The 26958-nt window shown below is 39.4% G+C and overlaps 1 protein-coding gene and 1 pseudogene across 2 annotated transcripts in view; both read right to left on the minus strand.

Moving 5' to 3' along the window:
• Nucleotides 1-26958, minus strand: part of TENM1 (teneurin transmembrane protein 1) — a 934848-nt gene that overhangs the window by 184887 nt on the left and 723003 nt on the right. Inside the window, exons 15-16 of the mRNA XM_081115196.1 lie at nt 2408-2593; nt 823-846 (exon numbers count right to left, since the gene is read on the minus strand). Coding sequence (XP_080971322.1) covers nt 823-846; nt 2408-2593 — 210 coding nt within the window. The remainder of the gene's footprint in view (nt 1-822; nt 847-2407; nt 2594-26958) is intronic.
• Nucleotides 22644-23678, minus strand: LOC308510993 (small ribosomal subunit protein uS15m-like; annotated as a pseudogene). Its single transcript has 2 exons — nt 23646-23678; nt 22644-23194 (listed from the first exon to the last, which is right to left on the minus strand). The product of its transcript is annotated as a small ribosomal subunit protein uS15m-like (transcript).

Here is a 26958-nt window from a genome sequence, read left to right on the forward strand (position 1 = left end):
CATCACCACAAACATGTAATGCATGAACTATCACATTATGATGGCTATGATGTCACCAGGCAATAGGAATGTTTCAGCTCCATTATAATTTTATGGGACCATTGTTGTATATGTGGTCCATCATTGAACCATTATAATGCAGCACATAACTGTGTGTGTGTATTCCTCAAGAATTGGTATAGGATGAACATATATAGGTTTAAGAAAGGATTTTATCCAGTTCCATTCTCATGGATCTAAAAAGGATATGAGAATTTAGGAATAATTTGGAATGTATTCAACCTTCTGAAGCTGAGGTAATAAAAGGCACCAGGATATCTGACAAAAAACTCTTAACTATCTCTATCAAAGGCAGATCACTGGGGGGCGAATGATGGAGTACTTATAGAGGGATAATTCTTCTAACCTTGCAAAGACACTATACATGGACTTAGAGCTACATTTTTATGTTAAAAAAGTTCAACTGTCTGCCTAAGCCTACTTTATTGAATAATTACCTGTATGTGTTACGTTACACACACATGCAAACACACACACACACACACACACACACACACCCTTCAAAAACAAGAAAAACAAGTTCTTAAAACTGCTTATCCATCCATTACTCCATCACATGATACGGCAAAAAGTGAGTCTTGTTTGTTGTTAAAACAAAATACTTTATGATCTGACTATTATAGCATGAACTTGACAATATTATACTTAGAATTGCCAAAAGCGAAAGGAAAAAAAAAACAAAACACCAACCCTTCCTTTCCCACATGCACATTTTTCATTTAACATATTTCTCTGTTATAAAACTACTGAGAAAAATCTTACCTCGAACAGCATCTAAGTAGTGAGCTAAAAAGGGAGGAAAAGAGTGATTAAATGAATTTCTGGGAGACCAAAGCTATACAACAAGTACTAATGGTTTACCATCTGTTGCCTGGAAGGAAAACAGCAAACTATGAACTGAAGAATGCCTGCAGCTCAAAAGTTGGTACACTAGCACATGTAGTTTGGGCATCATATTTTCTCAGGGAAAGATATTAATGGCTTTTCTGCAAGAAACTCTATTAGGCTTCCTTTAAAAAATTTTATATTTCATTAAAACTATAACAACTGCATTTTTACATTTTAGTAATAACTTTTGTGAAAGAGCACTAGCTAGATAGAACTTCTTAGCAACATGCTTAGAAGGAAGTTCTGAAGTAACCACCTTTAGTAATCACAATATTTAAATCCTCTTATGTGAAGCCAATAAACTTACTGTAGTGCAGGTATGTAATTACTTAAGCTGCATGTGAATCTCACCCTCACCCTCACCACTTTTTAAACGAATCTTAAATATTTTCCACAGTCACAGAACAAGACTTACTGTACCTTTAGTAGAGTGGTAATGCAGTTTATTAAGATTATATGATATATATTATCTATATTATACATTACTTTGGCAAGTTCCAACCACTATAACAAAATACCTTCACCTAAAAATGGAAGCTGGAATACAGTGTCATGGAGGGGAAAAGCCCACTAGCAATGACTTGGGCATTCAGAACCCCATGCTTCCTTTGCTCTGCATGAACTTTCTGCGTGCTCATGGAATGCCACTGGAACACGCTGTGACCCACTTTCCTTAGCTGAACAATGGGAATCGTACTTGTCCTTCTGTATTGCAGGAAACCTTTGTGGCAGATAGTGTGTGTATCAAGGGCTTTGATATTTTTTCCAGAAAAATAAAGTATTTTAAAACTGAAGCCTTCATTAGTATTAGTTTTTTATAGTGTGAAGACCACATGACAGGTTAATTATTATTACATAGGCTTTCTCACACCCACAGAAAGTTCTTCCAGGCAACATCCTGAAAATTAGTGAAATTGGTGACAAGGGATGACAGATTCAGTACAAACTCTCTATGCTGTCCAATAAACAATTCAACACAGATGTTCTATTGATGGTAGGTCAGAGGTATCTTCCTCATATTCATTAAAGACAGTGCGTAATGATTGAATGGCCCCTGTTGAAGTAATCCTATTTAATAAAATTGCCTCTAAGTGCTTTCAACAGAAAAACCTATACTTTTCAAAAGGAAAAGTGGGCAGTGAATGTTAACCTTCACAAAAGAACTCTTATTAACCAATGACACTTTATTCCAATGTATCACCTTTCATTTGAGTAACTCAAAGTACTTGAAAGCTAAAAGGAATACTGAAGTAACAAGAAAAGAAATGACACAAGAAATAAGTAAGATATTATCAACAAAAGAGGAAACCTCCCATTTAATGACACTTTCAAACTATGGCTAACCCTCCTTCTTCTCTTCTTCAACCTCAAATTCTATGAGAAGCCTGGTGATCGACTCATTAGACTGCTTTTCTCCAATCAATCCAATTTACTTTGCTTAAAGTATAGTGGTACTTACCAATTGTGCAGTGGTCGCCCTCCCATCCAGGGCTACACTCACATTTTCCATCTTTGCATTGGCCATGCTCAGCACAGTGAGAATGACAGGAACGTTCTTCACATGTTGGTCCTACCCAGCCTTCTTCGCATTGACAAATTCCCCTTGAGCAGACTCCATGGCTACCACATTCCATGGTACAGAGCTCTGTGGGAATTCAAAGAAGATATACTCACATATTTTATTAAAACAAAAATTTACTATGTCCAAAGACATTAGAATTACCAAATGTTACAAAGACCTCTAGCACTTGAGTGAACATACAAGGAATTTCATTAAAAATATAGTTAAGTCTTTAAGTATAAATAAACTCTAAGTCAAATTTATTTTGAGAAGTTCATAAAATGATAATGACATTCAAGGCTTAGAAATGAAGTTAATGCCAAAAAAATGTCAAATGGGTTTCACTAAAAATTCATTAAGATCACAAATAATGTTGCCAGTATTTTATGATGCAAAGCAATCTTTGGGGGAAAAACACACACACAATAAAATAGCACTCTAACTTCATTCAGGAAGAGTGGTTCTACTACTGAAAAGATAACTGTCTAATCAATTTCATCATGTACAAAAGCTGCCAATGATGATAATCCACTGTTTTCCCTGATCCTACTAACAATAGATGCATTTACTTCAAGCATTTAAAATGACTCCTAATTGGTTAAAATACACAGTATTCTTATCTCAAAATATCACCCATATTTAGTTTATATCATCAAGGTATATACTGTCTCTGTGGAAGTTCTCTCTTATGCTCTGTCCTCTTGACTTTTTGTTGAGAAGTATTGATTATTAATAAAATTATGACAGTATAGAAGTCCAAATAATAGCTTGGCAAGCTTTTCTTGTTGAATACCCCTACTGGAGGAGAAGAAGTGGGATAAAAGCCTAGAGAAAGAATGCAATAGGTTTTGGGCCATATTTCCTTAAAGGAAAAAGAGGGAGTTCTAGAAGCCAAGTTATCTATCTTCCATTGTCTTAAATTCTTAAACTATGTTTATATATTAAGAATGGAAACTAAAGAAAAAATAAACAAATGGGACTACATCAAAATAAAAAGCTCTGCACAGCATAAGAAACCATCAACAAAACAACAAGAAAGCCCACTGCATGGGAGAGCATATTTGCCAATGTTATCTCCGATAAGGGTTTAATCGCCAACATTTACATGGAACTCATACAAGGAAGATAAACAACCCAATCAAAAAATGGGCAAAGGACCTAAGTAGATACTTTTCAAAAGAAGAAATAAGGAAGGCCAAGAGACATATGAAAACATGCTCAAAGTCACTAATCATCCGAGAGATGCAAATCAAAATGACAATGAGGTACCATCTCACACCTGTCAGAATGGCTATCATCAACAAATGACAAGTGTTGACGAGGATGTGGAGAAAAATGAACCCTAGTACACTGCTGGTGGGAATGCAGACTGGTGCAGCCACTGTGGAGAACAGGTTGGAGTTTCCTCAAAAAACTAAAAAAAATGGAACTCCCATTTGACGCAGTGATCCCACTTAAAGGAATCTATCCCAAGAAACTAGAAACACCAATCAGAAAGGATATACTAGTATGCACCCCTATGTTCATAGCAGCACAATTTACAATAGTTAAGATTTGGAAACAGCCTAAGTGCCCATCAGCAGGGGAGTGGATTAAAAAACTTTGGCACATCTACACAATGGAATACCATGCTGCTGTAAAAAGGAAGGAACTTCTAACATTTGCAACAGCATGGATGGAGCTGGAGAGCATTATGCTAAGTGAAATAAGTCAGTTGGAGAAAAATAAATATCACACGATCTCACTTATCTGTGGATTATAATGAACAACATAAATTGATGAACAAAAACAGATCCAGAGACAGAGAAGCATCCAGCACACCGTCAAACCTCAGAGGGAAGGCAGGGGAAGGTGGGGGGAAGGGGAAGAGATCAACCAAAGGACTTGTATGCATGCATATAAGCTTAACCAAAGGATACAGATACTAGGGGGGTGAGGGCATGAGCAGGGAGGTCGGGGGGCAGTGGGGGGATAAGGTCACATATGTAATACCTTAATCAATAAAGAAAAAAAGAGAAGTATTAACACATGATGATTTTAGGTTACCCTATATTACATGTAACAAAGCTTTTCATATGTAACAAAGGTCTCTCCACTCTACAGATGGCAGAGTATTTTTTTAAGTAGGAGAGAATATTCTTCTGATAAAACCAAGGTTATGGATTTTATTATTACCTAGATCAATTTGTTCACTAATTTATTTACAAGTATTCTTTGAGGGTGAATTTCTCATTGGAAAAATAGTGGATGTGAAATAAAGATTTCTTTACATAAAAGCTGTGTACCCTTAGGCAAATTACTAACATGTGCTCTTAATCTCTGCTTGTGTAACTACACAATGAAAGTAATAATATTTGCACCTAATAGGGCCATTGGACAGATTTGAAATATATCTGTAGGTAGAACCAATAGGATTTCCTCCTCATGACTGGATTTGGGGAATGAAGTTTGAGGAAAATAAAAGTTTTGGCTTAATCAAGTGGGTGGATAATGTTGCCATTAAGAATAGCAGTGGGAGATCAAACAAATTAACTTTGAGATAATGTATAGATAGCCAAGTGAAGATGTCAATTAAGGAGTAGAATATATGAATTTGACAGGCTAGGGCTGGAAATATGAAATTGGCAACCATTAGAATATATGTGACATTAAAAGTGTGAGACTAGATGATATTCTAAAGAACAAAAATAGAAGAGCCTCAAAAATAAGCCCTGAGGTATTCCATGATTTAAGATAAGACAGAAGAGGGCAATGAGTGATATAAGAAAATTCAGGATATTGTAGTGTAACTAAAGCCAAAAGGGGACACTTTTAAAGGAGGAAGGGAGTAGTTTTCTGTATAATATTGGAAATTGTGGGTGACTTTAGAAAGAACCATATTGATAAATAATAGTTGTAATGCAAGACTGGAATGGGTGAATGAAAAAAGTGACTGGAAACCTGTGTGTGTGATTGCCAAATTGTGAAAGTCCAGATCCCAGAAAATACAAAAGAAAAAGGAGGGGTTGGCCTAATAATAAGTGGCAGCTCCAATAGATTAATCTTGAAACAGTACCTACTCTCTATATCTTGGTTCTGAATCTGATTGATAATCTGGATTTGTAATCTTAATTCTTGTGGTGAACCTAATTTTATAATTATGCTCCCCTTAATGGCCTCTCCCAAGACACTAAAAGCTTCACTGAAAGGCCTTTCTAAGACCAGGGAGTTAAATTGGTCGTAGCCAATCAGGTCAGAGCTAACTGAAACAATTAGAGACAAACATTTTGCATTATTGCTTTATACATTTATAAATTTTAGGCTTGGAGGAGTGTATCATTCTGGTGATTTCCTAAAAAGTAATAGGACTAGGTAAACAGTATCAGCAAAATAACAGACTAGACTATCCTTAATCCATCTCAATATAAACCCTTACAAATGTTGAATATAATGCAATACTTTTTTAAAAAAATATGTTTTTATTGATTTTTTACAGAGAGGAAGGGAGAGAGATAGAGAGTTAGAAACATCGATGAGAGAGAAACATCGATCAGCTGCCTCCTGCACATCCCCCACTGGGGATATGCCCGCAACCCAGGTACACGCCCCTGACCGGAATCGAACCTGGGACCCTTCAGTCCGCAGGCCGATGCTCTATCCACTGAGCCAAACCGGTTTCAGCAATGCAATACTTTTAAAAGCAGCATGTATTAGCTCACAAGACAGATAAATTCTTTTTAAAAAATATATATTTTACTGATTTTTTTACAGAGAGGAAGGGAGAGGAATAGAGAGTTAGAAACATCGATGAGAGAGAAACATTGATCAGCTGCCTCCTGCACATCTCCTACTGGGGATGTGCCCGCAACCAAGGTACATGCCCTTGACTGGAATCGAACCTGGGACCTTTCAGTCTGCAGGCCAACACTCTATCCACTGAGCCAAACCAGTCAGGGCAAGACAAATAAATTCTTAAGTGTCAGAAGCAAAAATATTGTTAACAGCCAAAGCAGTAAACATATAAGTTAACCCTCTGGCAGCCTTGAAGTGTTATCATACCCAGTAATAACCCGGGGCTGGGGTATTTACATTCACAAAGGGAAAAGAGATGAAGTCTTTGGATCACTTACAATTGGGGAGTTAGACTAAAATTCTTACAAGAAAGCAAGGACTCTTGAAAGGCTGAAATATTAGTGAAATGGAGACTAATAAATTATGTACTATCCCAGAGAAATAGCAAGGAAGCATTAACTAAAATAATAATAATAATGATCTATAATAATAAAAGTGTAATATGCTAATTAGACCGGACAGCCAAATGATCTTCCAGACGTCATTCTGGATGTCCTTCCAGATGAAGTTGCAGTTTCAGGGGCTGAGGCAGAGGCAGTTACGGGTGATCAGACAGGCAGGCGAGTGGTTAGGGGGAATCAGGCAGACAGGTGAGCGGTTAGGGGCAATCAGGCAGGTAGGCAGAATGGTTACGGGTGATCAGGCAGGCAGGTGAGGGGTTAGGGGAGATCAGGCAGGAAGAGTGGTAAGGGGCAGTCAGGCAGGCAGGCAGAGGTTGTTAGGGGTGATCAGGCAGGTGAGCGGTTAGGGGTGATCATGTAAGCAGGCAAGTGGTTAGGGACAATCAGGCAGGCAGGCGAGTGGTTAGGGACAATCAGGCAGGCAGGCAGAGGGGTTACGGATGATCAGGCAGGCAGGCAGGCAAGTGGTTAGGGGAGATCAGGCAGGCAGGCAAGTGGTTAGGGGTGACCAGGCAGGCAGGTGAGAGGTTAGGGGCGATCAGGCAGGCAGAGGGGTTAGGGACGATCAGGCAGGTGAGTGGTTAGGGGCAATCAGGCAGGCAGGCAAATGGTTAGGGGCAATCAGGCAGGCAGGCAAAGGCAGTTAGGGGTGATCAGTCAGGCAGGCAGAGTCATTAGGGCCAATCAGGCAGGCAAGCAGAGGTGGTTAGGAGTGATCAGGCAAGCAGGCGAGTGGTTAGGGGTGATAAGGCAGGCAGACAGAATGGTTAAGGATGATCAGGCAGGCAGGCAGGCAAGTGGTTAGGGGTGACCAGGCAGGCAGGTGAGAGGTTAGGGGCGATCAGGCAGGCAGAGGGGTTAGGGACGATCAGGCAGGTGAGTGGTTAGGGGCAATCAGGCAGGCAGGCAAATGGTTAGGGGCAATCAGGCAGGCAGGCAAAGGCAGTTAGGGGTGATCAGTCAGGCAGGCAGAGTCATTAGGGCCAATCAGGCAGGCAAGCAGAGGTGGTTAGGAGTGATCAGGCAAGCAGGCGAGTGGTTAGGGGTGATAAGGCAGGCAGACAGAATGGTTAAGGATGATCAGGCAGGCAGGCAGGCTAGTGGTTAGGAGCAAGCAGTCCCGGATTGTGAGAGGGATGTCCTGGATTGCAAGAGGGTGCAGGCTGGGCTGAGGGACACTTCCCCCCCTGCACAAATTTTGTGCACAGGGCCTCTAGTCTATATTAATAAAAGGGTAATATTCTAATTAGACTGGACATCATTCTGGACATCCTTCCAGATGAAGCCAGGGCTGTAGGGAAGCCCGGGTCCTGGGTGCCTGCTGGTGGCCTGATGGAAGCCTGGGTAACGGGTGCTGGAGGGAAGCTGGTGCCAACAGCTGGGGAAAGGGAGGCCTACTCTTGCATGACTTTTCGTGCATTGGGCCTCTAGTAATAACAATAATGATGATGTTTGGGGATTAGAAAAACAACATAGAAATAAAATGCTGCGTACTAATATGTGTAATGAAGTGCCTTGAGTGAAATATTTTTAAAGTCTGTATTACTCAGAAATGAGGTAAGAGATACTTTATCAAGTATGCATATAAAAATTTAAAGGTAGAATTATGTTTCTAGTGATTGTGACCTAATAAATTATTACTATTCTCTTCTGATGAATATATCTAGACAAAATATATTTAAAAATATATATTTAGATGTTATTGGAGTTCACAATAAAGAAAACAAAATTGGGCCAATTTCTAGGAGGAAAAGAATACCCAGAGATGTGAGTCTGACATATCCAATGCTTTTCCTCTAGAAGTATCTGTCATTTCTGGTAAAGGAAGTTCGAAGACTCAGGGACTTGGTAGATGTTTTGTCAGTCTCACAGGTGTAGAAAAAATATTTGACTAGATAATAGCTAAGAAATTTTCAATACTGAAAAAAATATCAAGCCAAATATATGAAGCAAAATTGAAGGAACAAAAAGAATAAAATGACAAATTAACAACCATAGAGACCTTAATGCCCCCCCCTACTGCTTTTCATTCACTGAAAGAACAAGAAAAATCAGAAAATATATATATTTTGAGGAACATGATTAAAAAATTTGATCTAATTGACACATAAATAGCACTGTAATAGATAACTACAAAATTTTAAAGTGCACATGGGACATTTACAAATATTGACCATATGCTGAACTATAAAATAAATCTGAACATATTTAAAAGTATTAAAATTATTTAAGCAAGCATGTTTTCTGAACAGTATAGAATTAAACTTGAAATCAGTAACAAAAGATAACTATACAGTCCACATAAGTTTGGAAATTAAGCATTACAGTTCTAAATAAACTATAGAACAAAGAATAAGTCATCATGAAAACTAGAAATATTTTGAAATGACTGAGAAAGAAGTTTCCACATATCAAAATTAGTGTAATATAACTCAATCATGTGTAAAAGATTTCAAAGGCAGAAATAAAAATCACCTGAAAAACAAGGACCCAAGCATTTATTCTAAGACATGAGGAGAGCAAAGTAAACTCAAAGAAGATAAAAGGACAAAAGTAATAATTATGCGAGCTGAAATTAATTAAATAGGAACAAACATACAATAGAAAGCAATAATAGATGATTTGCATGGATCAATAAAATTGATAAACCCCTGCTAGAAACCGATCAAGAAAAAAATACAGAAGCCCAAAATAACCAAAATCAAGAATAAAAAAGACCACATCACTTTAGTTACTATAGGCATAAAACATAATAGGAGGATATTACAAAAAATTTTGTCAATAAATTTGAAAATTTAAAGGAAATGAACAAATTCCTAGAACTTACAAAAATAAACACAAGAAAATTGGAAACTGAATAGTTTCTAAAGAATCCTACTAGAAAATCAGTTTCTAAGGAACCCTACTAGAAAATCCCACAAAGAAAATCAGTCTCAGATGACTTTAATACACCAAACATTTAAGGAAGAAAAGGTGCCAGTCTTGAATTAACTTTTCCAAAGTACAGAAAGAGAGGAAACACTTAACAATGTGCTTTACGAGGCCAGCAAAACCTTGACATAAAATTCTGACAAGGACATTATAAAAAACAAACAGGCCAATATTACTTATGAAAATAGGTGCAAAAATTCTAAGCAAAATACAACAAATCTAGCATTACATGCCATAAAATAATATATTGAACAATTTGTGTTTATTTTAGGAAAGAAAAAAAAATCATTTTAACATTTGAACACCAATCAATGTAATCATCACATATATGGAATAAAAAAGAAAAAGCATATGATCATCTCAATAGATAAATAACAAGTATTTGATACAATACTAAACATCTATTCATGATAAAAATTTATAGAAAACTAAGACTAGAAGTTACTTTAATCTGATAAACTTCACCCACCAAAGACCTACAGCAAACATCATCATCATTATTATTTTTTTGCAAACATCATTATTAATAGACATGTTAAATTTTTTTCTGTTATTGAAACTGAGAAAAGATGACTATGATAATCATTTCTATTTATAATAATAAAAGCATAATACGCTAATTAGACTGGACGTCCTGCAGGACGAAGCTGGAGCTGGGAGGGAAGCCCAGGTCCCAAGTGCCAGAGGAAAGCCTGGGTCCTGGGTGCCAGAGGGAAGCTGGTGCTGGCAGTTGAAGGAAGGAAGGCCTAGTCTTGCATAAATTTAGTGCATTGGGCCTCTAGTATAACATAATTCTACAAGTTCTAGCCAGTGCAATAATAAAAAAAGAAAAAAACTATACAAATTGATAAGGAATTAATAAAAGCCATCATCATTCAGTCTTTTTGTTCAACATGATTGAACATATACAAACATCAAAAATAATCCATAGAGAAAGATTATTAGGATATGTGAATTTAGCAAGATCTCTAGATACTAAGCAAATATATATTTTAAAATTATGGCTTCTAGTTAGGTAAATGTGGTACACATATCCTCCCATGACCACATCAAAATTACAATTAAACTACAGGACAGCCATCATTTAGAACCACCTGATGTCTAGCTGAACAGAAGTCCAATAACTAAGGATATACAGAAGAAGTCACATCAAGACTGGTAGGAGGGATGGAGGCATAGAACAGGCTGGTCCCACACCCACCTTTGGCAGATAATCAACAGGAGGGATATCTCAGCTGCGGAGGTACCCCCAAAAAGCAAGGAGTCCCAGCCTCATACCAGGTTCCTCAACCCAGGATTCCAGTATTAGGAAGAGAAGCCCTCATAACTTTTGCCTGTGAAGGCCAGCAGAGAATGCATAGTTGAATGAATTGGAGGGCAGCTGGACTCATAGGTGTTCCTCTTAAAAGGCCCACACAAAGGTTCCAGAACTGGGGCAGTAGCTTGAAAGGCACCAGGGATATATGGGGAGGAATTGAATTGTTGGCTTTGGGCAAGAACTGGAGAGGCAGCTTTCTCCCAGACAGAATGCTGACAGAAGCTATTGTTCCTTTGTTGAGCCTTCCCTCTGCAGGCACATGAGGGCACCATATCTGAGTCTCCATCAACTTGGCTAACACTATTTGGTCCACCCCAGTGATTCCCTGAGACCCCACCCCATCCAACTGTGGACCCACTCAAGTTGCTTCCAGAGGCTTTTCAATATAAACAGCCTGTCTTGGCTCATGCGTTAGATTTTCCTAAAATCTCTCAAAAGTTCACAAATGCCAAACAAGCAGCATCTGGCCTCGGCATGACCTGTACCTTTTGCTAAGTGGCCCCAGGCCTGGCACTAGTGGCAGCTGGCTTGAGTTCACAGCTTGGCTTCTCCTGGGCACCTCCATGCCCAGCACAAGTAGCATCCACCTGCAGAATGCTCTGTAGCTCATTCCAGTAGGCCCTGGGCAGGGCACAGGTGGTGGCAGAACTTGGCCTGCACCTCCTGAGAGGCCCCAGAGCCAGCACACCCAATGGGCAGTTTCAGATGATGCCGAAGTACCACCCAACCACTTTTATGAGTGACACACTCAAGGCCAGACTTCTTGGGCACTAGAGACCTGATGAAGCTAAGTCCTGCTTCATGGGGTCAACCCTTGCACAGCAGCTCCTCTGATGCAGTTGCTGCCAGTCCTCATAGCCAATTGGCCAGGGAGTAAATCCCTCCCATTGATATGCCAACAGCAATAGCAGGGTGCAATTAGTTCACACAGCGGGTACATCTGGAGCACCCAGCTTGGGTAAATGGGGAGGCTGTGACACTGGGCCCTATAGGACACCTTCCACATAAGGAAATTTTACCAAGACGAGGAGATGTAGCAGCTCTACCTAGTAAATGGAAACAAATACAGGGAGGCAACCAAATTGAGGAGACAAAAAGAAACTTGTCCCAAATAAAAGAACAAAATCCAGAAAAAGAACTAAACAAAATAGAGACAAGCAATCTACAAGATGCAGAGTTTAAAACACTGGTTATAAGGATGCTCAACAAACCCATGTAGAAAGTTTCGCAAAGGCTGAAAGTAAAGTGATAGAAAAATATATTTCATAAAAATGAAAATTAAAAAAGAAAAATCAATACTTATACCAGACAAAATAGACTTTAAAACAAATGCTATAATAAGAGACAAAGAAGTACTTAGCAATTCCACTTTGGGGTGTTTATCCTAAGAAACCCAAAACAGTAAATTGAAAAGACATGTGCACCATATGTTCATTGCAGCATTATTTATAATAGCCAGCATATGGAAGCAACCTAAATGTCCATCAATAGATGAATGGATAAAGAATAAGTGGAATATGACTCAGGCATAAAAAGAATGTAATCTTGCCATCTGCAACAACATGGATAGACCTAGAGGGTATTGTGGTGAGTGAAATGAAAGACAAATGCTTTATGATTTCACTTATATGTAAAATCTAAAAGACAAAATAAACAAGCAGAATTAAAACAGACTGAGATACAGAGAACTTTTTGATGGTTGCCAGATGGAAGGGGGTTGGGGGGATGGGTGAAAAAAGTGAAGGGACTGAGAAGTACAAATTGGTAATTACAAAATAGTCACAAGGATATAAAGTACAACATAGGGAATTTATATATATAAAAGCCTAAGCAACCGTCTGACTGTTCAACCAGTAGCTATGATGTGCAATGACCACCAGGGGGCAGACATTCAATGCACAGGCATGGAAACATGGAACAGACTAATGAATCTCAGAGGGAAAAGGGGAAGGGGGAGGGCGGAAAGAGATTAATAAAACATCTTATATGCATACTAGAGGCCCAGCACATGAAATCATGCATGGGTACGGTTCCTAGGCCTAGTCTGCAATCAGGGCCATCTTTCCTGGCTGCAGCAGCTGGCCCTGCCCCTCACTAATACCCACCCTGGTTCCTGGTTCCTCATCTGGCAATGGGAGCCTGATGGCTGGGGGAGGGACCGAGAGATCAGCCGTTCCTACCTGCTTGCTGGCCCCACCTGTCACAGGTCACCCTCTGTGTGTGGGGCAACTGGTGGGGAGGGGGCCTTGGCCTGGCACTGCCCGCATCCCCCACCACCCACCCTGGTTCACTTTTCGCCATCGACAGTGGTCAGAGCCTATGGGCCGGGGGAGGGACCAAGAGGTCACCCGTTCAGCCTGCTTGCCAGTCCCATCATCTGCCACCACTCACTCTGGTTCCCCGTTCCCCATCCAGTGATGGGAGTCTGACAGCCAGGGGAAGGACCGAGAGGTTGGCTGTTCCTGCCTACTTGCCGGCCCCACCCCAACCGCAGGTCACCCTCTGTGTGTGGGGTGACTGGCGGGGCGGGAGCCTTGGCCTGGCACTGCCCGCATCCCCTGCCACCCACCCCGGGTCCCTGTTTGCCACTGGTGATTGGAGCCTGCCGGCTAGGAAAGGGACCGAAAGATGGTCAGTGCACCTCGTAGTGACTGGTCGAGTGGTTGTTCTGGTCGTTCTGCTGTTATGGTTGTTGGGCTTTTATTATATAGGACTAGAGGCCAGTGGGGTCCCTAGGCCTGGCCTGGGGGGATCGGGCCAAAACTGGCAGTCCGACATCCCCTGAGGGGTCCCAGGTTGCGAGAGGGCACAGGCCAGGTGGAGGATCCCACCGGTGCACAGCATGCACCAGGCTTCTCGTATAGTCAATAATTATAATAATAAAAGCGTAATATGCTAATTAGACCAGACAACCAAACGACGTTTTGGACGACCTTCCAGATGAAGCCAGGGCTGCGAGGGCTGAGCCCCTTGCACGAATTTCGTGCAGCGGGCTTCTAGTATTCTAATAACTATGTATGGTGTCAGATGGGTGTTAGATTTATTGTGGGATCACTTCATAAGTTATATAAATAACCAATGGGTTGTACCCTTGATATGAATATAATGTTTACACCAACTATAATTTTAAAACATTACTTTAAGAAAGTTATTCCTTTATATCAATAGCACGCAATGAGAAATTTTGAAAGTACCATTTACAATAGCATCACAATGTCATATATTTAGTAATAAATTTAACAAAATATTTGCAAGACCTATACTAAAAAACTGAAAAGTTATGAGAGAAATTAGAGAAGGCCTGGATAAATGGAAAGCTATACCAAGTTCGTGAACTGGAAAATTCAAAATTAAAGATGCCAATTTTCCTCAAATGTGTGTATGTTTGCACGTGTGTGTAAATATAGATCAGCTAAAGAAAGAAGGAGAATAAGGTGAGACAATGCACTCTAGCTAACAGCAAGATTTATTGTAAAGCTATGTTAATTTAGACACTGAATACTGGTACAATGGTAAATAGACCAATTAAGATAGACTCCTAAAACATATAAGGATACTTGATTTATGATAAAGGTGGCACTGCAGACCAGTGGCAAGTGACTACTGTTTTAAATTAAATGGTTATGGGAAACTGAATATCCATTAGGAGAAAAGTCATCTCTACCTCACCCCACATACAAAATCAATTCCAGATAGAATGTAGTAAACATAAACCTACAAAACTTCTAAAATGCAACATAAGAAAACCATCTCATGATCTTAGTGTAGGAAAACATTTCTTAAGCCATAAATGAAAATGTTAACCATAAAGGCAAAAAACAAAAAATTGGGCTACATCAAAATTAAGAAGTTCTTATCAAAAGATAAAGACAAATACATGCTACAAGTGGTAGGATGTGTTCACAGCACATATCACTGAAAAAGAGCTTGTATCCAGAATACACAAAGAATTTCTTCAAACTGCAACATGCCACAATATGGATGAATTCCCCACCCCAAAATAATGTTGAAAGACACCAACCTAACAGAAAAATGGCAAGAGACCAGAAGAGGTACTTAAACAGGATATCCAAATGTACAAAAGCATATGAAAACATGCTTAACATCATTACTTATGAGAAAGATATAAAATCCTATGTAATAATAGACAAACATGATAATTGACCATACCTTTGCTACGCCTTTCATCGGCTAATCAGCATGATATGCAAATTAACTTCCAACAACGATGGCGGCTAATTTGCATACTGCAGGCAGGGTGGGACAGCGCCATCCTGCCTGCCCTGCCACCACCTGGGCCTCCTATTTGCAATCTGGGGCAGTGGGGCAGGAAAATGCCATCCCGCTTGCCCTGCCGCCATCCGGGCCTGCTATCTGCTACCCGGTAGCAGCAGGTGTCTGTGTGTAACCCGACCCAGGGTGGCCAGGTGGGGCAGTAGCGATCCACCGGCCCACCAGGGCGTCCTGTGTGCGACCTGACCTGGGGCAGCTGGGTGGAGCAGCAGAAATTGGCCGGCCCACCCGAGTGTCCTGTGTGCGACCCAACCCAGGGCGGCACCCCAACCCCCAGATCGGCCCTGCTGTGTGCGCAACCTGGGGCGACGCCCCAACCCCTGGATCAGTCCTGCCATCTGCCACCCGGGGAGCGGGCTTAAGCCAGCAGGTGGTTATCTTCTGAGGGGTCCCAGATTGTGAGAGGGCACAAGTGGGGCTGTGGGACACCCCCCACCCCTCTCCCCCGCCAGTGCACAAATTTTTGTGCACTGGGCCACTAGTAAAATAATAATGAAGTACCACTGTGCATCCACAAGAGTGGTTAACATCTAAAAGATTGACAGTAATAAGTGTTGGTGACCATGCGAAGTAATAGAGAATTGCATACACTATAGGTTGATTGTGGAAATTGGTACAACCACTTTGGGAAACTCTTGGACATTGTCTGCTAAAGTTTGATACATGTACACCCTGTGTCTCAGTGATTCCTCTTCTCACTATTTACTCAACAGAAGTACAAGCAAGTGAATGCTCAGGGAAAGCTATTTGTAAAAGTGTTCATAGCAGAATTATATGCATTAGCCAAAAAAAATGGAAGCACCTAAAATATCCATCAACAATAGAATAGATCAGTGGTCGGCAAACTGCAGCCCGAGAGCCACATGTGGCTCTTTGGCCCCTTGAGTATGGCTCTTCCACAAAATATTGACTTCTGCGTATGGGCCATGAAGTTTCAATCACACTGTACATGCGTGCCCGCACATGGTATTTTGTGGAAGAGCCACAATCAAGGGGCCAAAGAGCCACATGTGGCTCGTTAGCCGCAGTTTGCCAACCACTGGAATAGATAATTGTGTTAATCTTGCAAAGAAAGAGTGGATCACAATGTAAATTGTTGATCTATAGCAACATGCCACAATATGGATGAATTCCCCACCCCAAAATAATGTTGAGAGAACTCAGATGCAAAATTATACATATGGTAAGATTTCATTATTAAAATTTTCATAAAGCAGGCAAGTATTAGAAGTCAGGATAATTACCTGGGGAGGAAAGATGGAGGAAGTAATAATTAGGGAAGGGCACAAAGGAGGATTCTGTGGGCTAGTAGCCTATATTTTGACTTCAGAGGTTATTAACAGGTGTTTCAGACTTGGATAATTCACTGAGCTGTACACTTATGACTTTTTTGCTTTTCTGTATATGTTTTATATTTTAATAAAATGTTAAGAAATTAAACATAATGACCAAAAGTACAGAAACAGAATATATAGCTTCCTAATCAGAGGATAGGAAAAAAGGATGAATATAACTCAGTAAATCAAAGAAAAAACAGAAAGGGGGAAAAGTCAGAGAAAAATAAATATTATAACTAGAAGACATAAAATATGATTATAAGATATAAATCCAAACATGTAAACAATACCAGCGAAAAAACAAAACAAAATGAACTTGCAATTTAAGAGAGAGAGACTCTGGAGCTGAGTGAAAATCTAGTTACATTCTTTGTGTTAATAAGAGATGTGCTAAAACATGCTAATACAGAAAGCTAGTAGTAAAAGGAAAAGGCATTCTAGAAAAGTACTAACCAACAGAAATTGTGTAGCTATAACATTATCAGACAGAATAGTTTTCAAGGCATAAGGCATTATTATGGACTAGAGGCCTGGTGCACAAAAATTTGTGCACTTGGGAGGGTCCCTCAGCCTGGCCTGTGCCCTCTCGCAGTCTAGGACCCCTTGGGGGATGTCCACTTGCCAGCGGGGAACAGGCTTAAGCTGCAGTCGGACATCCTTAGTGCTGCTGAGGAGGCGGGAGAGGCTTCTGCCACCACCGTTGTGCTGGCAGCTGGCAGCCTGGCTTGTGGCTGAGCAGAGCTCCCCCTGTGGGAACACACTGACCACCAGGGGACAGCTCCTGCATTGAGTGTCTGCCCCCTGGTGGTCAGTGTGTGTCATAGTGACCAGTGATTCCCAGTCACTCTGCTGTTGGGGCCAATTTGCATATTACCCTTTTATTATATAGGATAGGGGCCTGGTGCACGGGTGGGGGCCGGCTGGTTTGCCCTGAAGGGTGTCCCGGATCAGGGTGGGGGTCCCGCTGGGGTGCCTGGCCAGCCTGGATGAGGGGCTAAGGGCCGTTTGCAGACTGGCCAAAACCACTTAAGGGTGGGGGTCCACACTGGGGTGCCTGGCCAGCCTGGGTGAGGGGCTGATGGCTATTTGCAGGCTGGCCACACCCCCTTCAGAGTGGGGGTCCCTACTGGGGTGCTTGGCCAGTCTGGTTGAGGGGCTGAGGGCCATTTACAGGCTGGCCACAGCCCCTTCAGGGTGCGGGGGGGTCCCTCTGGGGTGCCTGGCCAGCCTGGGTGAGGGACTGATGGCTGTTTTCAGGCTGGCCACGCCCCCCAGTGACCCAAGCCCCAGCCTCTCCTTTTTTTTCTTTTTCTTTTTCTTTCTGGGATTTATTTATCTTCTATAATTGGAACTTTGTAGCCTTGAGTGGAGCCCAGTGCCAGCCAGGGCAGGTCGGAAGCTTGGCTTCCTCCATTGCTGGGGCAACCCAAGCCTTCTGCTCACTCCAGTTCCATGGCCATCACCATCTTTGTGATGGATTGATGGTTAATTTGCATATTACTCTTTTATTAGATAGGATAAAGAGAATCTATAATAATAAAAGCATAATATGCAAATCGACTGAATGGCCAAACAGCAGAATGACCATCCAGATGACCACACTATGACACCCACTGGTGCCAGGCCAGCCAAGGCGGGTGCGACGTGATTTGTCGGGGGCCTCGCCATCGCCCGATGATCACCCCGCAGAGGGAGGCCCAGGCCACCATCCAGCGGGGTGATCAATCAGGGGGCTCCACGCTCACCCCAAAGAGGGAGGCCCGGGTCACCGACTGGTGGGCTGCGCCCTCTGTGGTGTTGACCCATCACAAAGCCCCAGCTGGGTGGGCAGGGCCTACCTCTTTTGGGTGATTGATCACAGAGCCCCAGCCGGGTGGGTGGGGCCTTCCTCTGTGGGTGATCAATCGTGAGGCTCCTGGACTGTGAGGGGGCGAAGGCCAGGCTGAGGAACACTCCTGAGTGCATGAATTTCATGCACCAGGCCTTTAGTCATTATATAATGGTTAAAGGAGTAATTCACCAGGAAGATGTAACAATTTAGACCCTGTAAGAAAATGTAGCTTCAAGATATCTAAAGCAAAAACTGACAGACTGATACTAAGACAAATTGAAAACTTCACAGTTACAAGAAGATAAAAAAAATCAGTGAGCATGTAGAAAATTTGAATAGTACAATTAACATCTTTAATATGATGGGTATGTAAAGAACCCCAAAGCTATGACTATACAATACATATTATTTTTTATTTTAAACATTTTTAATTACAGTTTACATTCAATACTATTTTGTATTAGTTTTAGTTGTACATACAATACATACTATTTTTTATTTATTTTTAAAATCTTTATTGTTGAAAGTATTACATATATCCCCCTTACCCCAATTACTCCTTCTAGCCTGCCCCTGCCCCAGGCCTTCACTACCCTATTGTCTGTGTCCCTGGGTTAAGCATATATACAATACATATTCTTTTAAAACACACAGAATACCCACAAAACTGATAAATATTAAATCACAAGGCAAGGCTCAACAAATGGAAAAGATTCTATATCATACAGATCATTCTGTTTCAGCAAAATGCACTAAAATCTGAAAGCAATAAACAAAGAAAAAATGCAGAAAAATGTTCTTAAAATAATTTATGTATTACATTACAATTATATTGGAAATTAGGAACTGAATAACAATGAAATACTATTTATAAAAATGTGTGGGTATGGCCTTAAATACATTTAGTAGAAAAAAAGAAAAAAAATTAAAATTAATGAACTAAGTATCCAACTCAAGAACTTAGAAAAGGACTGCATATAATGAAAAGGAAGGAAACAATAAGGGTAAGAGCAGAAGCTAATGAAATCAGAAACAAAGAGACAATAGAGAAGATCAACAAAACCAAGCTTTGTGTCTCTGACGTGAATAATAAAATAGAGAAACCTCTGGCAAGGTAGAACAAGAAAAAAAAAGAGGAAATGATACAAATAAACATTAAAGATTAAAATATAAAAATAAATGAGAGAGTGCTATGAACAACTTTATGTCAGTAAGTTTGAAATCTTATACAAAGTAGACATTTTTCAAGGGGGAATAATGGACTTGAGAAGAAATAGAAAGCCTGAACACACATTAAAGATACTGAGAGTGGCTCAGATGATTTTATAGGTGTATTTTGCCAAATTTCTAAGAAAAAGATAATCTTGATTTTAAGCCATACTAGAGTTTAGGAAAAGAGGAAAGTCTTCCTGAATCATTTTATGAGACTACTATAATCTACTTCCAAAGTGGGGTAATAAAAGGAAAAGGGAATCTTTTATAGGCAGATCTCATTTATAAAGATGGCTGCAAAAATTTCCAATAAAAGATCTGGAAATCAAATTAACAATGTACATACACACATAGACACACAAATATAGAAATTACAACCAAGTAGGCATAAATGCTAGGATGGTTTAAGTTTTGAAAATCTATTAATGTAATTCATCATCGAATTAATCCATTTCACTTTAAACTCATTTCATAATGGATTAAAGACAAATGATTATCTTATACACTGAAAGAGTAGTATATAAAATTTATTTGCTATTTATGATAGAACCTCTTAGCAAAACAGGACGAGAAGGGAACTTACTGAATATGATAAAGGTGATCTACCAAAATCCTAATGTAAGCATCATACTTAGTAATAAAATAATAGACAGTCCCCTTAAAGATAGAAGTCCTATAATTAACTAGTGCTTCTAATTCAGTGTTGTACTGGGGATCTTAGTTAGCAGAATAAAACAACCAAAAATATAAAACATGTAACACTTGATATAAAAGAGCCAAAATTGAATATAAAGTTAAACAATGAAATTAGAAGAGAGGATAGCAAGGTTGTTGGATATAAGATCATTACAAAAAAACACTAACAGCATGCCTATATGTATCAGGGACAGCTAAATTAGAACATGTAATTTAAAAAAACCTCACTCACAATAATAAATCTAGCAAAAAGTTCAACATTCTTTCCTATAAGATTTTTAAAACTTTTTGAATTGAAGAAGACATACAAAGAATCAATGGAGAGATATACTATGTTCATGCTCACAAGCCTCAGTATCATTAGAATGTCAATTTTCCTCTACTACTTCTGTAAATTCAATGTAGTTCTAGTCAATATCTCAACAACGTTTTTCATAGAGCTTGAAAACCTGATCCTAAAATCCATATGGAACAGAAAAGACTAAGAATACCTAAAAACATTTTGAAGAAGCATATTCATTGTTGTGTGTAAGTGTTGTCATAACTTAAATATGCAATGTGTATCAATAGGAAAATTAATATATAAATTTTGGTGTAGTCATACAGTATAAAAATATGGGTGTTAACTTGAGTACAGCAGAGGTACATGCTTCAATATAGATAAACCTTAGAAACATAATCATGGTCCAGCCAGCATGGCTCAATAGTTGAGCATCAACCTATGAACCAGGAGGTCATGGTTCAATTCCGGGTCAGGGCACATGCCTGGGTGGCTCGATCCCCAGTAGGGGGCATGCAGGCAGCAGCCGATCAATGATTCTCACTTATCATTGATGTTTCTCTCTCTCTCTCTCTCTCTCTCTCTCTCTCTCTCTCTCTCTCTCTCCCTCCCTCCCTCCCTCCCTCCCTGTAATACATTTAAAAACAGAAAAAAAAGCCTTAATGATGAAGAAAGTAATTCATATAAAATTTAAATACATGCAGAACAATATATTTTTATAGGTATATATTTATTTGTAACTATATACATATGAATGATTAAATTTAGGATAGTTGTTTCCACTGCAGGGAAGGGAGGGGAATGGGACCACAGGGAATTCATTTGTATTTGTTAATTTTTGAAGCTAGGTTGTGGGTTTACAGTTGTTCATTGTTATGTTATATGCCTGAAGCATTTAATAATAATTTACAAGAGAAAAGAAAGAAAAGAATCAGCATGAACAACTGTTTTTAGGGACAGTTCTACTGAATAAATTAATGGATATATAACTTAACCTAACTCTTGCACTCCTCAACTCAAAACCCTCCCCAGATACAAGTCACAACCACTATTCTGACACATAGTTTCAGCACCACAAGTATCCAGGTGGGAAGCAATATCCTCATGAGTAAGAGAATCCTTGAAGAAATAAATCACTATGAATGGAGAAGCAGATCTTACACAATAGGCATTCCTCATTGTGAAATGCATCAACATTCCTGCAATTGTATCCAGTCCCATATGGAGTTTTGGACTGATTCTAAGATGGGTGTGGGGGGATGACTAACCGAAAACAGATGCTGGCAATTGTGTAATTTATAAACATGATAGAAAGGATATTTGCTTTAATATATTGTGTCATGAATAGCTCTATTCTATGTGTAATATTTTCTATCTGGTTGAAAATGCATTAACATTACAGGCTATAAAATATGACAAAAGAATTCTAAAATACAAACATTTCTTCTGTGCAAATGTATTGGAAAAGAACATGAAAAATATAGGTAGACATTTTAAAGTTCTACTGAGACATTTCATTTTTAATAAGTTTCTTTATGCATGTCAACAATGAACAACACTTGTATAAATTGAACTAGGATACAACTGAACACTTCTTTGTTGCATGCTGACAAAGAACAATTTGATTAACAGTAAATCCTTCAGAGCCTCCCTGAGAATGATTTCTCTGAGATACACTTTTTAGACAAAAGTTCCCAGTAAATTCTGTTATTCTTGGTACTTTGATTGTGCCCAATATTACACAACGATAATAGTGGGCACCCCAAAATCTTAATTCGGATATTACTTAGGTGATAATATAATATGACATTCTAAACAAGGAAAGGACATGTATGGTGTAAAAATTCATTAAAAATCAAGAAATTATTACATGCTCACTTGTCCAGCATCTAATAGATTCAGTTAAGTATTAAAGGAAACTAGGCTGCAAGCATAAGGAAAATAAATAATTGGGAATGAATGAAACTGAATAGAGACTTTCTGTTATAATACAATTTTTAAACTTTAACAAAATTTATTGGAAGAGTTTCCTGGGTTTGTCTGGCCTTGTTTCCAGGTTGCTGCTGCTGTACCTTTTAAGTCCTTTTGCTTCTTCAGCTTTTGAGCCTCCCAGAAAACCTGAATGCATGGAGCCTTTTTGGTCACCCAGCAGGCGGTGGGATTTCCGGTTGTGCACAGCTGGGAATGTGTACTCAAGCCCCAGCTCCTTGCACATCTTCTCAAAGATAGAGTTGGTATTACAGAAATTTTTGAGCATCTTTTTCCTCTGGTCACCAGATAGCGCTTGGGGCTTCATCTTTTCCATGTTTCTGCATGTGTTATTCATAACTGCAGATCTGACAGTCAAGGCAATAATTGAAGCCTGGTGTCCTTAGGCTTTGCCACGCCCTTGTTCATCAATTGTTCTTGCTTGATTTTTGGCTCCTTTTTCTGGCTGGCTATTTCCAAAGGCAAGAGTCTTTTCACAACATCATCAACCTTCTCAATTCCAGGGATGTTTTGGTAATCTTTGAGCAGTGTGGTGGGTTATCTTCTTGGCTGAGCTGGACTGGTTTCTGGATGATGGCTTATCCATGGGTGGCCCAGAGGATGAGACCTCAAGGAGGTGAGGGAAGGTGCCAGTGATCAGAAGGAAGCCAGGCACACTCTCCACTGGTGGCCCAAGGACAGGGGCCTGCATCCTAGTGGAACTCAGTGCCCTCCATGCCACCTTCAGCATGGTAACTTCTATAACACAATTTTTGTTGGGGAAACTATGAGAATTTTTTCATTGTTTTGTGTAATTAATGTGAGAAATGAGAGTAAGAAAAAAAGTAAGTTGAATTGGTAATATGGGCAGTGACTTTCCAGTGCCACTTAAGGGCTGGGAAAGTGTTATAGTGTATACCAAACACTTCACCAAAATCAAGCAGTGAATCAACTAAGAATAATACGTATTATTGAGAACAAAAGCCTGTTTACTCAGTATTGCTTTTTCAAATATTTGAATCATTTTTATTTTACTACTTTCCGCTCCTTCCATTCCTCAATGGTAGTCATTCGGCTTCAGAGTGGGACCATTATAAATAACTGTTAACTTTATAGAACATATGCTCAAACATGCATGTATGCATACATGCACATACATACACATGTGCGCACATTTTTTGTCTCTATTTCTCTGAAAATCAATCGGAAAATATTAGTTAATAATGTACCTATTTTATTGCATAGAATTAACATCAATACATGATTTTTACAAATATCTTGCTATGATAAAGATCTGGTTTTACTATAGCTATATATCACATTGTCTGTGTAAGAGGTGTAATAGTGTTATCTCTCATTTTAACATAGAAAACCTATGATGCGCCCAGATGAAGCTGCTCAGTGGTTGAGCTTTGATATATGAACCAGGAGGTTACAGTTCGATTCCTAGTCAGGGCATATGCCCAGATTGCGGATTCAATCCCCAGTGTGGGGCATGTAGGAGGCAGCCAATCAGTTATTTTCTCTCATCATTGATATTTCTATCTCTCTCCCTCTCCCCTTCCTCTCTGAAATCAATAAAAACATGCCCTGGTAGCTCAGTTGGTTAGAGTGTCATCCTGATATGCCAAGGTTGTGGGTTAAATCCCTGGTCAGAGCACATACAAGAAGCAACCAATGAATGCATAAATAAATGGAACAACAAATCAATGTTTCTCTCTCTCTCTCTCTCTCTCTCTCTCTCTCTCTCTCTCTCTCTCTCTTCCTCATCAATAAAATAAAAAATTCTTAAAAAAGTGAAAACCTATGACATATGCATAACATTTGTTCCCTCAGTGACATAAACATAAAACTTGTTCCCTTAGCCCCAGCATTACAATGGGTTTCAATATATTTTAGAAATCTTAACACCATCTTACATTTGAACAACAATCTGGTTGAAGAGATTATAAAATGTCAGCTACCTCTTTCTGTACAAATGGCAACACACAAGCAGCAGTAACAACAACAACAACACATTCCATCTTATAAAGATCTTGAGATGAGTCTCAACTTATTGACGGATAAGAGGAAAAATCTGAAGGAATCTGGTATTTAAAGATCAAGAGTTGAATTGACTTTCAGCTTAATGTTTCATGGATAATACTTATCACATGGCCTTGGATTTCCTTTATCAAGTGGTGAACTGTTCTCTGGTATATCTGAACAAACCTGACAAGACAGAAAATATCATGTCTGGCTTATAGCCTTTGGATTTGATAAAATAGTCAGCTGTTTTTTCCCCAATATCTTGAGTCTTTCCTTTTGCCTAAACCCTGTTCCTTTTTTAGCCAAATACGATATCCTCCAATAACTCTAGAGGTCATATTTTACTTAGCCCAGTGATCAGAATCTGGAAGCATTGAGGCTGAGGTGAACTTCTACTTATTTTTGGTTCTGAAATACAAGATTGTGTCTTAAGTCTTTGATCACGAACCCAACACACTCACCTATCCAATAGCATCCCTGCTTGCCAAAGAAATCTAGAAACTTGTTTCACAAATGCTTTTTACTTGATCTGATAGGTACTGGATTGTAATGGTAAAAGTATAACCCTTAAGGAGAAAATACTATCTTTATAAATTCCTGACCTTCCCTTGGTGGTAGGCTATGTACTCTGAACTGATTGTTTAGTTGTGGGAAAGTTTGTATTGGTCTATCCACAGCTTTTCATTTAGACTTTCTTATCATTATTGCTTCCAATTTAGTCTGTGATCACATACAAGGGTAAACCTAACTGTCTCATCAAGGTATCAAACTCATGTCCTGATCTCAATAAAAGAGTGCTCTCATTTTAAAAACTATATACAACTACTACTAGAGCAATTATTACTACATCTGGCTCAGAGTGACAACTTAAGAGGTATTTATTGGTAATTTAGGAACTGTTTTTTATATATAAAGTTTAGTACTCTTTTTGGTATGATTTGACATAATGTAGAAATCATACCCAGAAAAACTTTCTCTTTTTTCTTTGACTGATATTAGACTTGTTTTTCCTTCTTGAAAAAACTTTGACATTACCTCTCTTCTCCCCAAAATGATTTCATGAATTCTCTTCATGCACATCTAAAACTCCTGCATGGTGTTTTTCTAAGGCAATACACCTCACAGTTTAGCACTTAAAGGTCTTTGTTCCCTGAAACTCTACAAATGATGGACTAAGAGATCTTCAAAGATTAATTCAAGCCCCAAAAGGCATCTGATAGCATACTTGAGTGGTGAAGCCAAAGATGTTTGTTGGAAGGACACTTCATGCTGACTAAAAAATTTACTCTGAATGAAAAAGAGCTTACAGAGATGTTTCTCACTCACTCAGCACTCTTGCTAAGGGCTCTCCAGCTTTAGAAAATGAAGTCAAATTGGAGTCTGTACAACACACAATGCTAGCAGTTATCAGGCAACCCTCTGCTTCTGTGGCGGGCCCCTGCATCCTTAATACAGAAGGTGTGTTCAAGGCATCACAGAGGCATGGAAAGTGGCTTCCTTTCAAAGACCTAGGAAAGGGTTGCATTCATATTTACAAAACTGCCATCATTGCCCAACAGACCATGCATCTACAGCAGAGGTCCTCAAACTTTTTAAACAGGGGGCCAGTTCACTGTCCCTCAGACCATTGGAGGGCCAGACTATAGTTTTTAAAAAAACTATGAACAAATTCCTATGCACACTGCACATATCTTATTTTGAAGTAAAAAAACAAAACGGGAACAAATACAATATTTGTATTTGCATGTGGCCCGCGGGCCGTAGTTTGAGGGCCCCTGATCTACAGTTTACTTTTACCCCTATAAATAAATATGACAAGGAGAAAAGAAATGTGAAGAATCTAGAGTCAACAAAAACCCAGTGCATGATGAAGACTAAGGCATATACATGTCCTTATATATCATGTTAGTGAGTTAGTGCCATTTCATATTTAGTTTATTTAATTTATAATTTCACTCTATAGCAATCACAAAATTATTTAAAAGCCTATATGGGTATTAGTGTCATCTGAAATTTAAGAGACATATTTTATATGTTCCCCCAAAGCTGGCATATCCACTCCTCTAAGAATGAATAATGGAATAAAGAATTTGACTCCATGTCTATCCTTGTCCCACAATATGAACACTCCACTGAGGTTGCACTGTACTGCAAGAAAGCTATGGGTAGGCAGTATATTAATTTAGATATATTTAGACAAAGTTAAAGCCCTTGACTTACTTTCTATTTTACATATATATTTCTACCTGGCTAGGTCACCAGCCCCTTAAACTTAACATGTTTATAACCTGGCTTTTAATATTTATTTATAATCCGTGGGCTG

This window comes from Myotis nattereri (genome assembly GCF_964212035.1).
Source record: "Myotis nattereri genome assembly, chromosome: X".
Taxonomy (NCBI): Eukaryota; Metazoa; Chordata; class Mammalia; order Chiroptera; family Vespertilionidae; genus Myotis; species Myotis nattereri.